This window comes from Akanthomyces muscarius, assembly GCF_028009165.1.
Source record: "Akanthomyces muscarius strain Ve6 chromosome Unknown contig_18, whole genome shotgun sequence".
NCBI lineage: Eukaryota > Fungi > Ascomycota > Sordariomycetes > Hypocreales > Cordycipitaceae > Akanthomyces > Akanthomyces muscarius.
Genome location: NW_026611618.1, coordinates 2,245,124 through 2,261,242, shown reverse-complemented (window position 1 = coordinate 2,261,242; position 16,119 = coordinate 2,245,124). Strand labels below are relative to the sequence as shown.

The 16,119-nt window shown below is 55.3% G+C and overlaps 6 protein-coding genes across 6 annotated transcripts; 4 read left to right on the top strand and 2 right to left on the bottom strand.

Annotated features, from left to right (window-relative positions):
- Positions 1-1,664: 1,664 nt before the first annotated feature.
- Positions 1,665-2,685, top strand: LMH87_009212 (uncharacterized protein; the record flags this gene model as incomplete). The annotated part of the gene is made up of 3 exons (XM_056202506.1): positions 1,665-1,983; positions 2,047-2,390; positions 2,446-2,685. 3 exons carry the CDS (start codon positions 1,665-1,667, stop codon positions 2,683-2,685), a joined length of 903 nt encoding a protein of 300 aa, XP_056057063.1.
- Positions 2,686-3,590: 905 nt separating this feature from the next.
- LMH87_009211 (uncharacterized protein) lies at positions 3,591-6,077 on the top strand (the record flags this gene model as incomplete). Its single annotated transcript, XM_056202505.1, has 3 exons — positions 3,591-4,687; positions 4,761-5,441; positions 5,498-6,077. 3 exons carry the CDS (start codon positions 3,591-3,593, stop codon positions 6,075-6,077), a joined length of 2,358 nt encoding a protein of 785 aa, XP_056057062.1.
- A 682-nt stretch (positions 6,078-6,759) lies between these two features.
- LMH87_009210 (uncharacterized protein) lies at positions 6,760-7,806 on the top strand (the record flags this gene model as incomplete). Its single annotated transcript, XM_056202503.1, has 3 exons — positions 6,760-6,974; positions 7,060-7,391; positions 7,499-7,806. 3 exons carry the CDS (start codon positions 6,760-6,762, stop codon positions 7,804-7,806), a joined length of 855 nt encoding a protein of 284 aa, XP_056057061.1.
- A 281-nt stretch (positions 7,807-8,087) lies between these two features.
- Positions 8,088-9,164, top strand: LMH87_009209 (uncharacterized protein; the record flags this gene model as incomplete). The annotated part of the gene is made up of 1 exon (XM_056202502.1): positions 8,088-9,164. One exon carries the CDS (start codon positions 8,088-8,090, stop codon positions 9,162-9,164), a length of 1,077 nt encoding a protein of 358 aa, XP_056057060.1.
- A 154-nt stretch (positions 9,165-9,318) lies between these two features.
- On the bottom strand, positions 9,319-10,345 carry LMH87_009208 (uncharacterized protein; the record flags this gene model as incomplete). The annotated part of the gene is made up of 2 exons (XM_056202501.1): positions 9,319-10,224; positions 10,304-10,345. The coding sequence occupies 2 exons, from the start codon at positions 10,343-10,345 to the stop codon at positions 9,319-9,321; spliced, it is 948 nt and encodes a 315-aa protein (XP_056057059.1).
- A 382-nt stretch (positions 10,346-10,727) lies between these two features.
- On the bottom strand, positions 10,728-14,730 carry LMH87_009207 (uncharacterized protein; the record flags this gene model as incomplete). The annotated part of the gene is made up of 9 exons (XM_056202500.1): positions 10,728-10,873; positions 10,926-11,196; positions 11,245-11,301; positions 11,353-11,574; positions 11,619-11,836; positions 11,889-12,386; positions 12,439-12,490; positions 13,094-14,336; positions 14,534-14,730. The coding sequence occupies 9 exons, from the start codon at positions 14,728-14,730 to the stop codon at positions 10,728-10,730; spliced, it is 2,904 nt and encodes a 967-aa protein (XP_056057058.1).
- Between the last annotated feature and the right edge of the window lie 1,389 nt (positions 14,731-16,119).

Sequence of the window (16,119 nt, the reverse complement as noted above, 5' to 3'; positions counted from 1 at the left end):
GGTTTGAGATACCCCCCCAGTGGCTGCAGATGGAAAACCATGTTGGCAAGAAACCAGAATCTCGAGTTGCAACGCCAAAGACGGCCAATCCCCATGTCGCCGCCCCATCCACGTCGGCTTCGGACCCTCCAACCTCCAGCCCTCCTACATGAATGTTTCTGGACATGGACGCCCTCTTTGGTGATCTAGGCCTACGCCCCTCCATTATTTGCCTCTTGTTCCGTCTTTTGGTGGCACCTCCGCAACCTCTGTTTGCGCTGCTGCGCTGCTGCGCTACGCTGCGCTGTGCTCTGCTGTAGGTACGTAGTTGCTCTGCACCTAGGTAGGTAGGTGCAGCGACTTTGGTGGTGGTGGACCGTTACTGCAGGTGCTTCCAGGCCCGCTCTACTCAAACCGCCTGATGAGCTAACTGCTCCTTCAATCCATCCATCCATCAACAACCATCCGGCTTCCAATCCTCCTTGCCTCTCTAGGCTTACGCGGTACGCGCATCGATACCTAGCTTATGGTTTGGCCGTATTTGTTCGGCCCGGCGCTATTCTGCGACAGCCAGCCTGCCAGCAAGCCAGCCGGCTCCAATTTGACGTTGGCCTTGCCGTTTGTGCTAACTAATCTTCCTATTGTGCTATGCTAGCTCTGCCCACCAATTAACTTACCCAGTAACTAAGTTACTGCACTGACCGTAGTCATCCGTTTGCCTTTGACCTCGTCCACTTTGATTCCTCCCTCCAGCATCGCCACCATCGTCTCAACACCATACTATTGACTCCTCACTGCTCAACCAGTCGACAGCACTGCTTGACATTATCCTCATCGCTCCGCTTTCTGCTCGTCTCGCCCGCCCTCGTCTCCTCTGCCAGCGCCAGTCCGCGACTCCTCGTATACGAGCATTAGCGGTCGCCTGTGCTCACCACGGCGCCAGCTCCAACAACTTACATCCGTGTCCCTGCCCACCTTTTCGTCGCCCAGATTACCAGAGACAGCAATTGCTAGCGCACCGCATTGCACCATACCTTGCACCGAAGCGCAACGCTCCAACAGCTTCAATTATTAGGGAAAAAAGAGGCGTCCCTTGCGGTCCCCTCGCCGCACTAGCATTACCGGCTCGCAGCCTGCCCTGCCACGGCCCCATCGGCTTCTGCACCTCTCCCGCCATGCTTAAAGCTCTGGCACGTCCTTGATCCAGAAAACAACGCTCCTCCCGTCTCTTATCTGCGCCATCTGCACGGTTCCCTTGGTACCTCGGCCGTTGCTTCACCGTTGCTGCTACGGCTTCGTCTGCTTCGCTTTTGCATCGCCATGCGAGAAGCCGCAGTCGTCTGCCTGTTTCACACACACTCTCGGCCGCCTGCTTGAATCACCCGGCTGCGTTGCCCGCCTGAACCACCATCCATCCACTGCAGACTGCGCCGTTGCTGCGCCTTCATCCCACCACCCGCCAATTCTGTCACATATTATTAAAATCTCACACCCTTGCTCTGCGCTGCTGCTCTCTCGCCTTCTCCGCTCCCATTTCATCGCCATTGCCTCAGCCGTCGCCACCTGCCTCAACTGGCTCTCGACCTACCTAGTCCGACCAGGACTTACGCTTGCAACGCTCTGGCAGTTTCGCACATTCAGCGCGCGCGCCGGATAAACTTGGGCACCCCGACAGATTGCCCGTCATGGCGCCCCATAACGACGTCGATGCTTTTCAGCGTGTGCTTCAATCTAGCCGACGCATCTTGATACTCTGCGGAGCCGGCCTATCAGTCGCATCTGGCTTGCCAACCTTTCGCGGCGCCGACGGCTACTGGCGCCATCACGATGCGACTCGGCTAGCGACGATGCAGGCTTTCAAGACTGACCCCGGTCTGGTTTGGCTGTTTTACGGTTATCGTCGACACATGTCTCTCAAGGCCCAGCCAAACGCCGGGCATCGGGCCCTGGCCGCCCTGGCCAAGACAAACCCCAATGTCCTATGTCTAAGTCAGAATGTTGACAGTATGCCAATTTCACCCCCGCCACTGCGGAATGTTTTGCCCAAGACTAATCTAACAATTGTAGATCTGTCGCAGCGCGCCGGCTACCCGCTCCAGCAACTGCACACCCTGCATGGATCCCTCTTCAACATTAAATGCAGCAACGAAACGTGCCACTGGACGCAATTCGGCAACTACGATGACCCGTTCTGCGAATCGTTAATTGAGGCTTCCAGGGATGCACCACCAGGAGGTAAGCTCCCTCTTTTGGACCCGTATCATCGAATCAGACACGTTCCAGAGGAAGAGCTTCCCAAGTGCCCCCAATGCAATGTTGGGCTACAACGCCCTGCTGTGGTTTGGTTCGGCGAGCAACTTGATCCGACGATGCTGTGGACTATCAGTAACTGGCTAAAGGAGGACAAAGTGGTAAGACTTATTACTCAGAGCATTCTCAAGCCGGGAAACAACTAACACGACACAGGATCTCATGCTTGTTATCGGCACATCCGCTCAAGTTTACCCCGCAGCAAATTACATCGAAGATGCACGCCAATGTGGCGCTGTCATCGCAGTCGTCAATCCCGAGGCCGAAAACGAAGAGGAATTACAGAAGCTAAAGCCACGAGATTTTGCCTTCGGTCAGGACGCTGCGACATGCCTGCCGCTGCTCCTTGCACCGATAATCGGCGAAGCACAAGCTGATGGCGAGTTTTCTCAATGACAGAATCAGGGGGGTGATCCCTCGGTGACGAGTGGCTGGCTCTCTCGTTGGGTGACTTGCACAATGCGCAGTGCATCTAATTAAAATTTGGAAGAGCGGTCAGAGGCCGCCCGTGAGCAGAGCAGGAATTTGCTCTGAGCCACACGATCGAAATATCAAAATTTATGTAATAGCCATGAGCACACAAGTATACCGGGTGTACAAGATATCAGAGTCTCATGGCGTCGTCGCAGAAAATAAAGAAATGGGTACATGAATTGGCGGCAATCGGGTTGTTTCCACACTTTTCAGTATGGCAGCCAAAACTTGGCTCTCAAATATAAGAGCACTTCCAATCAAGGACTCACATCCGCACCCACAGTGACTGTCGCCTTGTCCACCGTCTGATCCAGTCAGGCAATTGTCGCACTAAGAGCGGCCTCCTCGAGCACTGCCCCGTCTGGTTGCAGCGGCAGTGGCCGTGGTATTGCCATGCTAGTGCGGGCCAGTCAATTGCGATATTGAGGTCGCAACAAACTGATTGAGAAGTATCAGATCTTCTACTCTGGCCAGCGCTGGCCATCATCACTCAGCAAGGTCATTTCTTCCTCCGAATCCTTCTATTTTTGCCCTTCTCAAAAGTTCTTTCTGTATGAGCCCTAATTTCCTAGCCTGGTTACCCCGACTCTACCGTTACATGGTGGGATGCGACATGGTCCTTCCCCGCATGACGTCTCTACGCTAAAGTATGCCTTGTCCACCGCCGCTACGCAAAGATTTATAAAGAGTCGCGCCGATCCTATTTTGCCCAACACGAGAACGTACGCTGTTAGGGTTGCTTCTCTTCTTCCCGGTTGTGAAGATTCAAAAATTCGTGAGAGACAAATCTTTTTCGTCCCATCTTGATCGGAGTTCTGCCCACCGTCATGCGCAGCTTCACTCCTCTTCTCCCCGTCTCACTTACAGCGCTGCTGCTGCTGCCCGCGGCGCTGGCCAAGTTGTGCAAGCCTCTCTCTTACATCGACCCGTTGATCGGCTCGCAGGACGGCGGCAACGTCTTTGCCGGCGCGACGCTGCCCTACGGCCTCGCCAAGGCCGTCGCCGATGTGGACGGCCAGAACACGGGCGGCTTCGGCTCCGACGGCAGCAACGTGACGGGCTTCTCGAGCGTCCACGACAGCGGCACAGGCGGCAACCCGAGCTTGGGCAACTTCCCCCTGTTCCCGCAGCTCTGTCGCGACGACGACCTGAACGGCTGCATGTACCGCATTGACGACCGCAAGGTGCACTACGTCAACGACTCGCTCGAGGCGGTGCCGGGCCGCTTCGCCCTCGGCTTGGCGTCTGGAATCCACGCCGAGATGACCGTCTCAGAGCACGCGGCACTCTACCGGTTCAAGTTTCCAGCGGCGGGGGAGGCAGGGGAGGGCACGCACCCGCACATCATGCTTGACTTGACGGACCTGTGGAAGAGCCGTCAGAACGCGTCGATCCGCGTCGACGCCGACACGGGCCGCATGACAGGGAATGGGACCTTTTTGCCGAGCTTTGGTGCCGGGTCGTACGTGATGCACTTTTGCGTCGACTTTTTCGGCGCAGACGTTCACGACACGGGCGTCTGGGTCAACAACCGCGCCGGCACCGACCCCAAGGAGCTCTACGTCACCCGCGGCTTCAACCTGTTTTATATTGAGGCGGGCGGGTTTGCGCGCTTCACCACAGGGAAAGACCGCACGGTGACGGCGCGCGTGGGCATCAGCTTCAAGAGCAGCGAGCAGGCATGTCGCAGCGCCGAGACGGAGATTTCGCAGCCGCTGGCTGACTTTGATCGGCTCGTCAAGGAGGCCCAGCGCACGTGGCAGGAGAAGCTCAGCCCGATCCAGGTCAAGAGCGGCGGCGCCAACGAGGATCTGCTCAGGAGCTTCTGGAGCGGCGCGTACAGAAACATGATTGCGCCGCAGAATTACACGGGCGAGAACCCGCACTGGGACACCGGTCGGCCATACTTTGACTCTTTCTATTGGTATGTGATGGGAATCCGGAAACAAAAAAGTGTCAAATGAGCCTGCAGTGAAAGATGCTAATTGAAGGACTAGTATATGGGACTCGTTTCGTGTTCAGCACCCGTTCCTGACCGTGGTGGACCCGACGGCGCAGGCGCAGATGGTGCAGACGCTGCTCGACATTTACGAGCACGACGGGTGGCTGCCCGACTGCCACATGTCGCTGTGCAGCGGATGGACGCAGGGTGGCTCCAACGCCGACGTCGTCCTTGCCGACGCCTACCACAAGAACCTGTCGAGCGCCATCGACTGGGACGTGGCGCTCCGGGCGATGCTCGCCGACGCCGAGGACGAGCCGCTCGAGTGGTCAGTCCACGGCCGCGGCGGCCTGCGCAGCTGGAAGGCGCTCAACTACATCCCATACCTTGATTACGATCCCCTCGGCTTCGGCACCAACTCGCGCAGCATCTCCCGCACGCTCGAGTACGCCTACGACGACTACTGCCTGGCGACCATGGCTGGCGGCATGGGCAAGCGGGATCTGGAGGACAAGTACCTGAGACGCAGCACAAACTGGCTAAATCTGTGGAAAGAGGACCAGACGTCGCTGATCAACGGCACGGACACGGGCTTCAGGGGCTTCTTTCAGCCAAAGTATCAAAACGGCACGTGGGGCTTCCAGGACCCTATTGCTTGCTCGGCCCTGACTAGCTTTTGCTCACTGACGACGAACCCCAGCGAGACCTTTGAAGCAAGCGTCTGGCAATATCTCTTGTAAGTTTTCTTTGCTTTTTCAGGTCCTTGTTCTGCGCTGCTAACATGACGCACAGCTACGTACCTCACTCGTCTGCTGCCCTAATTGACCTTGTGGGCGGCGATGACGCTTTCATCAAGCGCCTCGACTACTTCCACACCATTGGTTTGGCTGATATTTCAAACGAGCCCGTATTCCTGACTGTGTATATGTACCACTACGCCGGCCGCCCAGCGCTCTCCGCCCAGCGCATTCACACGTACATTCCCAAGTCATTCAACTCGTCCCCGGGGGGGTTGCCTGGCAACGACGACTCGGGCGCCATGGGGTCTTTTCTCTTCTTTTCGGTGTTGGGCCTATTCCCCGTCGCGGGGCAAAACGTGTACCTCATCAATCCGCCATTTTTTGAGGAGTTGAGTATCACGAGCCCGCAGACGGGCAAGACGGCGACGGTGCGCAGTAAGAACTTCGACCCGGAGTATAAGAGGATATATATACAGAGCGCGACGGTAAATGGACAGCCCTGGGAAAAGTCGTGGATTGGCCACGAGTTCTTTACCGGGGGCTGGACGCTGGAGCTGGAGCTGGGTGAGGAGGAGTCGAGCTGGGGATCGAGGATGGAGGACCGGCCGCCGAGCTTTGCGGTGAAGATGTAGATCCTTCAAGTGCATCATGAGTATTTGAGTAGCAGTAGACAGACACCAAGATACAGATACCAGCACATAATCACGAGTATATTGCTCGTCGAGATGTTCGGCGCCAGTGTCTGCCACGAGACTCTCCAAAGGCATGCGACATCGGGGTCACGGAGCTGTACATGGCGTCGTCCGCGTTGGGAAGTCTTGGACGCATTCCAAAATAACAAATAATACCATTCAATGTCGCCGCCAGTCCAGGGATTCATGTGGGAGTTTATGTTGGGGGTTGGGTAGAAATCGCAGCCGAGACGCAGCGCAGTGTCCCGCGGAACATTGGCCCGTTCCGCGACAGGCCGTCACTCACTTTCAGATCAGAGTTGCATGAGGCGCTGCCTCGCTTGACGGGGTCTCATTGACCTGACCACTTGGCTCTCTCAACTTCCGCGCTTCGTGCCGGCCGCTTGTGTAACGCACGGGAAACGCTGTTGGGGCAAATAAAAGCTCGTCCCCTTAACTTGGTGACCCAAGTCGCACAAGTCCCTCCAGGCAACGATGGGCACGTAAAAAGCAAGTTTCCCTTTTCTACACTTGTTCCACACTCTCGCGTGTCACAGACAAACCCCATTGTTCAATGCCCTTGATTCAGAAAGAAAGGAAGAAGAAGCTTTCTATGAGCTAGGACCAACTCCCCTGTTAAACCATGTCGCTGCTGCCAGAGACGCCAACAGCCACGTACTACGACGTCAAGGGACCGCAGCTTCCCCTCGATGAAGCAGACGCTACTCTGGCGGATCCCGATCCAAATCTGCCCTGCGACGAGGCTCTGGCCAATTTCGAGATCCCCAAGGCCCTGACGCGGTATTACCCCGAACTCGGACAATTTGACTTTGCCAACGTTACGCACTTTGTTCTAAAGTAAGCTTGCTCTCTTCCTGCTGTTTTCTTTTTCTTTGTACGTGTCACGACCAAAAAAAACTTATAAGACGCTATTAAAAAAAAGAGTGTATCATATCGAGCAAGCCAAGATACTCGCCCGCGCGGGTGTGCGGTACAACTGGGACTTTCCCTTCATCTTTTGGCACTTTCTCGGCCGCATCGTGTCCGAGGCCTTTCTGAAGCGGGAGGACCAGCTCTTCCTCGTCAGCGCCAGCGTCGACGGCGACCGCGAGTACGTGAGCTTTGCGACGCGCTTCTACGTCGACAACGAAGCAGCCTTGCCAAAGACGCTCGAGGTCAGCCTCGGCTGGGAGGACGGCCACGATCCGCTCGTGGAGCGCATTCGGGCATTTTGGACGCCGGCCCGGCCCAACATTGTCGCAAACATCCGATTGAGTGCGTACTTGAATTTTTCTGCTTCTTCTTCCCTTTTCGAGATTTTTTCCTTGTTCTTGGCGCTTTTGCCGTGTAGTCAAGTCTAATATGCGGTCTTGTATTGGCAGCTACGGAGCGACAAACGGCGGCCGCCCAGTTTGCGGAAGTAACGCAGGCAGTATTGCGTGGATTTCCAACGGGAGAGGACGAAAAAGAGGGCGAGGCCACGAATGAGGAGATTTATGATGACGATGCCAGTGGGGAAGCCGTGATTGACTTGCAAGGTCCCATAGAAACACCGAGAAAAAGAGTGTTGGTGGTGAGTGAAAGAAGAATGTACTATTCTGTGTACTTTAGCCCGTTTGAGTCCAGGTTCATTCTCCTCGAGCAGCCCCTGCCTGCACGAGCTGAACCAGAGCTACAAAGTATTTCTTAGAGTTTTTTGTTAGGCAAAGAATGATGACAATTAATGCAATGGCCAATGCGAGAGCTCTCTTCGTTGTATCCTGTCCTCTTGTGTAAGTGGCGTAGCCCCACCAACCCATGGAATGGCCTCCGCTGCCGCAAATAATTTCCCCCAAGACCTGCCATCTGCAACACGCCAGCTCTTCCCAACTATACACGGCAACCAACGAACTGACCGACTTCAAAGCCCGTTTCGTAAACCCTACATATACACAGCGTCCACCGACGGGCGGACGCCCCTCTCTCGTCGCCATGCAGGGCTTCAACATGGGCAAGTACGTGCCGCCCGAGCACGAGGGCACCGTCAGCGGCAACAAGCTGCACAAGAAGCACGCGCTGGGGGCGCGCGCTTCCAAACTGCGTACCGAAGGCATCTTGGTCGTGCGCTTCGAGGTACCGTACGCCATTTGGTGCGCGACGTGCCCGCAGCCAACCATCATCGGGCAGGGCGTGCGCTTCAACGCCGAGAAGCGCCGCGCGGGCCAGTACTACACCACCCCGATATGGTCCTTTCGCTTCCGCCACGCCGCGTGCGGCGGCACCATCGAGATGCGCACCGATCCCCAGAATACGGCGTACGTGGTGGTGTCGGGCGCGACGCGGCGCGACACCGGCAACGACAAGAAAAGCCAAGAAGAGCTCGAGGGCGGCGTCCCGATCCTGACGGACGCGGAGCGGCAAGAGCTGCGGAGTAACGCCTTTGCGAGCCTGGAAAAGACAATCAACGACAGGGAGCAGCTGCGCGACTCGTCGCAGCGCATCGACGGGCTCATGGACGTCGCGGCGCGACAGTGGGAGGACCCCTACGCGCTGAACCAGAAGCTGCGGAGAACGTTTCGCGCTGGCCGCAAGGAGAGAGAGGTGACCGCCGCGGCGACGGAGGCGCTGCAGGACAGGATGAGTCTGGGCATGGACATTCTACCCGAGACAGAGGAGGATGCGAGACGGGCGCGGCTGGTGGATTTTGCGCCGGGCGAGAATCGCGATGCGGCGCTTTCCAAGCCGCTGTTTGAGACGGCCGCTCCAAAGGAGAAGAAGCAGAGCGACGGCAAGAGCGTGGGCGTCACGAGGGAGGCGAGGCGAAAGATGCAGATGAGGGAATCGTTTGCGACGCAGGTCGTGGGAAACACGCGAGCCGCCAAGGACCCGTTTCTGCAGGCGAGTCCCGGGACGAGGCGGGTAGGGGAGGGAAAAGCCGCCAGGATACCGGGCATCAAAAGGAAGAGAGACGCGACGAGTGCAGAGGATGCTGGTGCGCCGAGTAAGGCTCTGCATAGCAGTTCTGGAGCGTCGAAAGGCACTGCTCTTGTAGAATATGATTCGGACTAGGGCATTTGGCGTACTACACATAGGTTTGGCGTTTTGGTGCTTTTTTTTATACATAGACTTGATACCCCCGTTGCTGAAAAACGCAACTGCATCGAAACAACGCAATACCAATTTTTCATCCCTCCAAATTTCCGTCTCATGGTCCCTCATCCACTTACAAGTCCTGTGTTCGCCAGATGCCGCTCACATCCGCATCGTACTTCCACCCTCGCCTCTCCATGTCGTCTCTCGGCTTGTACGCCTTTTCCGCCACGTCCAAAAGGCCCAAGTCCAGCTCCACGACGCTCATGCCCTCCCTGCCGTGCCCCAGCCGGCCCAGCGAGCCCAGCATCGGCATCGCGGCCTGCGACACGCCCGCGTGCTCCCTGCCCTCGGCATCGTACCCCTCCTTCACGTCCTGCTCCGCCGCCGCCGCGCCGCCGCAGTTGACGTACACAATCGCGCAGCTGTTCTCAAACGCGCGCGCCACGCACATGGTGTCCAGAAACAGCTGCTCCGCGCGCGGGTTGACGGGGTTCACCGGCTCGTCCGTGTCCCGCGCGACCCAAAACGACGGCACAATCACCAGCCGCGCGCCGTCGGCCGCCAGCGCGCGGAACGCCTCGGGGAAGCTCAGGTCCCAGCAGATGAGCATGCCCGCGCGGACGCCCAGGGGCGTGTCAAAGGCGACGTGGTGCGGCGCCGCGCCCGCCGCCGGCGCGCGCAGGATCGGCTTCTCCGGGTGCCAGAGGTTGCGCTTGTGGTAGCGCCCGCAGATGGCGCCGTCCGGGCCGATGAAGTAGGCGACGTTGGCAATGGGCGGCTCGTCGTGCGCGTCCGAGGGCGACGAGTGGTCCTCGAGGAGCGTCCCCGGGACGATGCACAGCTGCAGCTCCCGCGCGAGCGCCTGGTAGCGCGCGAGGTACGTCGCCGACTGCGCGGCGCACGGGAGCAGGACGTCGCGGGAGCCGACCCAGCCCTGCAGGTGGTACTCGGGCAGCACGGCGAGCTGGGCCCCCTGCGCGGCGGCGGCGCGGATAAAGGACTCGGCTTTGGCGTAGTTGCCCTCCACATCGAGACTCTGGTGCGCGCGGTTTTTGTCAGTGAGGCTGTGTGAAAGGGCGGTGGTTGGTTCAAGATGCAACTTATTATGTGAGTACCTTGGAATAGAGCTGAATCAGTGCCACTTTGAGTTTAGACATTGTGAAAGAACATCAAATGATTGTGAATCAGTGCAGTGCAATGTGTGAAGTTCTCATGGTTTACAAGCTTCTCCACACCCGCCGCGCCCTACAACAAGCGATGGGGCGAATCGCGCCAATGACTAAAGATTCCCCAGTGTTGCGATACTAGGCTGTGGCCCTTGTATTGATTGAATTGACTTGAATACCTGATATGTAATAAGACCACCTTTACTAGAAATAAATCGAAACGTAAGCCTGCCTTGCCACCATCCGTCCCACTGCAAGCTGGAAAGACGCCAAATCCCAATATAGAAAGCAAACCTCCCCGTGTCATAAAATTTCATCTTCCAAAACTCCATGCCGTGAACCTTTATTTTAGAAATGTGGATGGGTGAGCAGTCTATAAGTCATGAGCTTCGTGAAACATTTGCGCCGTGTCGTTGAACGTGGTCTTGAGGATATTCGGAAGCGCATTGTGAATGGATGGCATCGATGTGTCCACCCTGATGACTTGGGCGGCTGAGATAGTCAAGCCAGCAACTTCGCCTGTTGTGCGTTAGCATCATAGCGCTCAATTGGCCTGTGAGTAGTATCATACCTAGCCCCAGGAGCAAGAGGTTCCGCGCAATGGATGGTGCCAGCCTGTATGAGCCGAGAAAGAGTGATGCTGCAGGGCAAAGAATGTGCGGCCACCAGCTCCAACCTGTTCCGCTTAAAAAATTGCTATGAATTCGATTTGTAGAAGACTCAACGCCTTGCAAGGCGCCCAAAATGCCCATTACAGAGCGCTGTGCGGAATCAAGCTTGTCTTGGTGGCTGCCATGAGACAGGAACATGTCGTGCGAGAACTTCTGGAGGCGATCAAGGCTCTGGATCAATTAGCAGCTGTATGTCTACCGAAGAAGGTACATACGTACCTTTTCAAGCTTGTTTTGCTTCTCCATGACTCTGTCTGCCCGTAGCTCGGTCTCTTCCTAGGCCAAAATTAGTAAACGACATTTTTTTCGAGGGCTAGTTATTCTTACAAGTTGGCTCTGAAGCCGGACTGAGGAGGAGGCAGCAGTGGCAATCGTCGCCATCATAGTCTCGACTCCGTCGAATGTGTCTCTTCGAACAGTTTGCAAAGCATTATTATGCTCCATAACTATCTGCACTTGGTTTTTGCGGATAGATTCAAGCAAGATATTGACAACGTCGTGTAGCTGCGTCGCATCTTGGAGCCCAGATTGCACTTCCAAAGCTGATTGCTATTCCCCGTTAGACTTGTCAAGTTGTTGTTGGATAAACATACTTTTGAAACTGCCATTAGCTTCTCATTGATCAAGCGATCCAGACCCTTGAGCTGTGACTTGAGCGACTCTGTCCGCGGAAGCAGAGAATCGGTTGCCTCAGTCGTTTTTCGCATAAGATGATCGACTCGGCGCAGCTGTTCCTCGACTTGCACTTCTACCTTTTCTGAGAATCTCTTTATTATCTCAGTAACCTTTTTGTACAAATGTATCGTCGAGTCTAGTCTTCAGGTCAGCGCTGCCACCAAAAACAAAGAGGGTTTTAACCGCACCCTTCTCATTGTCAGACTTTGCAATCTCGCAGAAGCGCACAGCCTTGTGCCTATAGCTAATCCAAGTAGTCCAAGACGAGTCGGATTGGGCCAAACCCTCCAGGCATTTGTCGATTTCGACCGTGGAAACGTGCAGATGCGGAGTCTTGGCAACCTCGACCTTGGAAAGAGCTGGCTCGCGAAACTTTGAGCATTCTCGTGGAATGGCAAAACTGCCCCTCTCCAAATCGCAAATAGCCAAGCTAGCAGCATATGAGTCGATAAAGTCCCGGGTCAGTCGTCCAGTGTCGGCAAGCTCGGCCGTCTCGTCTTGGCCGTGGAGCAAGTGGCAGTTGTTGACGAGAAGTCGAGCTGCGATTCGATGACAGAGAGGTTGCGTTTCGAGACTCCCAAGTTCTTTTAGTGCAGTAGTATAGAGATTATCCGAATGTAGTCGATTGCTGGGCAACGGGATCGCATTTGCTTCGTCTGCACGGCCATCGCACGGCGGCCGATGCGCTGGCAAGCCGTCAGTTTTGAATTTTCGTTCTGTTAGTCGGCGCAAGCATACGGTGCAGCGCCTTATGCGCATTCCAAGAGAAGCCGGCAACATTTGTTAAAACCTGGAGAAAGAAGAAAAAAGTCTGTACGAGCTTTGCCATCTTCCCCGCTGCAGTGAACACGTTGAGGTGGAAAGCAGTAGGCACGGCCGAAGTTGCGATGTGCTCACCAAGACATAGAAGAGGTGAGAAATGCGATACGCGAAATGCGAAACATAAAATGACGATGTGTTTGGTGAATTGAATGGAACCCTTCAGAAGCCAAACGGCCGAGGTTTGCCAGCTGGCAGGAAACACTAACCTGCGCTCTTGGCAGCTGCCACGCTCGTACCACGGGCCAGCAAACGCGCGTCTAAGAACATCCTAACACCGAGAAACGCTTGCTCGCAAAATCGTTTTAGGTGATTTTCAATACTATTTACGCAGTTTTTGTACGCGAAAGCATATAGTACTAGCTGGCTAGGCCTGGTTCCGTCATTAGTGTGCCTGTAGTCCCGCGACAAGTTGCTTGGCAAGGTCGTGCACGTCTCGTTACACTGTTACAATGAGACGGCTTAACAGTCCAGCATCATCTCTCGGCTTGATTACAACCTGCGGTCGGTCTCCCAAGCTAGGTTCAAGAATATGAACAGGCATGACGCGATCATTCTTGAACGGCACACTGACCGGGCCACCATCTGGAGATCCCATGTCAAAGGCGAGGACGATCATGGCGGCCAAGAGCAGAATCTCGTTAATAGCAAAGTGTCGGCCTGGGCAGAGAGTCTTACCGCCACCGAACCCACGAAAGGCAGCAGGATGGAACCCTCCAGACCTTGTCTTTGCGCCCAGGAATCTGCTAGGGTTGAACTCGTCCACGTCGTCGCCCCAGATTGACTTGTCGGAATGAATGACTCCACCAGAAATCTGCACAATGGCACCTTTTTTGAGAAAATACTTCTCCGCTAGCATGGTGTCCTCTTTGATGAGTCTGACTGAAAAGTTCTCCGAGCCGATTCGAAGACTTTCTCTGAATACAGCCGACAAAGTAGGGCACCTATCGCGGACGATAGTAATGCTGAGCGTGTCGTGGCCAATCTTCTCCTCGCTTGCTGCAAGAGCAGCTCTAAGTTCTTCACGTACGCTTGCAAGAAGCTGGGGGTCGGCGAACAATCGCAAAACTACCCAGAACGTAGTAGTCGTAGTGTTGACTATGCCGGCAAAGAGAAACGACAGTGCCGACCGAGCAATGGTTTCTGGACTCATTTCCCATTCTCGTTCCACCCTAATACGGTCGCGGACAATTTGAGCAGCCCCAACATCGTGATTACTTTCCAGGTAGTTAATAAAAGCAGCGACGATCTTTTCCCTGCCACGGTACGCTTGTGACGCTGTGATGGATGGGAAAATGCCAATCAGAAGCTCGCCTACACCCTCGTCGAAATCCCAGAAAGCTTGCTCGAGCTCAGGATCCCCTGAGATGGGGTTGACTTCCCCGAACAGATAGCGAGCCGTGCCCGTGCTCACAATGTGGCGAACCAAGGAGAGAAGGTCTGTTTTGCCACCGGGGAGCGGGCCGCTTTGAAGGTTGTCTTTCAGCTCGCAGAGCTGCAGACACAGCTCCTGGGAGGCTTCGCAGCTGAGGGAGTTGAGGTAATGGCCCGGACCAAGGGAGGCATAAACTACATCATGCATGTCGGCGAGGAACCCGCGAGGGTCGCCAGGCTCTGGGTCAAGATTCTGCCGAACTACCTCGACGGTGCCATCGTCGAGGCCAAGAACACGCTTTGTGATGTCGGGGATCAAAGGTGTGAATGACAGTACCTTGGAGTTGCGTTGTATGGCTGCCGCAAGGGATGGGTCCGTAACTACGTAGATACGTGAACCCGGTACTGGGAGAGTAAAAATCGGCTCCTTAGGACGAGACAGCCTACACGTATTGCAAACGTTATTAGCTTGACGCCGCATAGAGCAAGTTGGTTCTCTGGCCAGCATTTCTTTTTCCCGGGCGCCACTTTTAAGTGACATTTCTCCCTGCATTGCTCTCTTCATTCTTCCTTTTACCCGCTTCTTTTCATGCATAAGGAAGGGGCCGCGGGGACTTGAGGAGGGCAAGTCATTACATACCCAAGACGTTTTATATACCTCCCCCCATGCAAGGCCATACCAAGCAGATGCCCAATAAACGGAATCCACGGTGGAACAACAGTAGGTTCACTGGGATGAAGCTTCCTGCCAGACGCATAGCGTAACGCCAGGCATAGTGTAACGGCGCCGAGGATCACCGTAGCGGCGCCCGTCAGTGCTGAATCAAGGTTTTGCATGGCCCAAAGTGCTCCGCAGCCGCTGCAGCGTATGACGAGAGACAGCGGCCAGTAATAAGATGGCGCGAACAAATTGTAGCTTTTGCCCAGCCAAGGGTGGGGAGCAACAAAGCGGATTTGGTACGATTTAATCGCAGGGGCTGGAGCGCAAGCTGACGGTTGACCGCAGTGCGTAGGGCGCGATTGTGAAGGTTGTTTCTGAACGACGAGGTTCTGGCAAGGCCGAACTCTATCGGACTTTTAATAAGATTGTATCCGCCTCACATGCGATGTATCATATAAAAGTGATGGAAGAGCGCGGCTCAGGGCAATCGTGGTAGAGCGGTGTGCCTTGGGACCATGGGAGAGGTGGAGGCGCAAAATAACATCTCGAGGTGGGGAGGCGGGAGGAGATGGTATGGGCTGATTTGTACTTGATGGCCTCGAACGGGGAGCCTCCGTCGGAAGGTACGTACCGGGGACGTAATGTCGAGGCTTACTAAGGAGACTTGCGAGATCTAGCTAGCAAGGAGACGCTCTTTCCGATTGTATGTCGGGCTTGTTCTTCGTCGTGGTATTAAACTCCGACAACTATCGGAGCCGGAATGATTGCCTGCCTTTTACATGACGGTTTGGTGGCTAGATCACTCTCTGGCGTTGCATCCAATATGCCGATATACTGTTCACATGTGTCCAGTGGCGTGAGCGGATTCGCAATCGCTGCTGCCGACAATCCTAGACTAGGTAGCCAGCCTATGCCTTCACGCTCTTGAAATGAAGAAACGGGTGCGAAAGCATCAAGAACAGGTAGTGCACACTAGATTGTTGTCCGAGCCAGACGGTGCTGCAGTGGCCTCGAGTTGGTCAGATCTTCGCTGTCAATATAAAAGCTAGTGCTCTCACGACGACTAGTGAGCCAAGTGCGGTGAACATACAATTGATGACTCGTCTATTCTACATTTTTTAAATCTCGCACCAGGTTTTTCAGAAAATTCACGGCCTCGTTTGATGCCGCCGACACTGAAGAGTTGACATGGCGACCACATTGTTAGCCCATAAGGCTCCGAGCTGCCGCCGGCATAGATTCCTCCCTTTTAGCATTCCTTGTTGCTTCTGATTCCCCGTTGAACCCACCAAATTATGTCCATAGATCTCGCCTAGCTATTGCGGATGCAGAGTGTCTCCCCGGCGGGCCAGCACTAGTCACCCGCCGCGCCATGTATTTCTCTATCGAGTTCGCACGTTGGCATGTTCAGTTACCGCGGCCATGGCGATCAAAAAGGTCTTGCGCAATAAGTTGCTCAACATTGGTATGTGATGGGGACAGATGCTTATCGCGATCTCGGCGTCATAGGACCAACTCGTAATAGAATCCCACCCCGATGAGCCTGACCGCAAACGTCTTCCCGA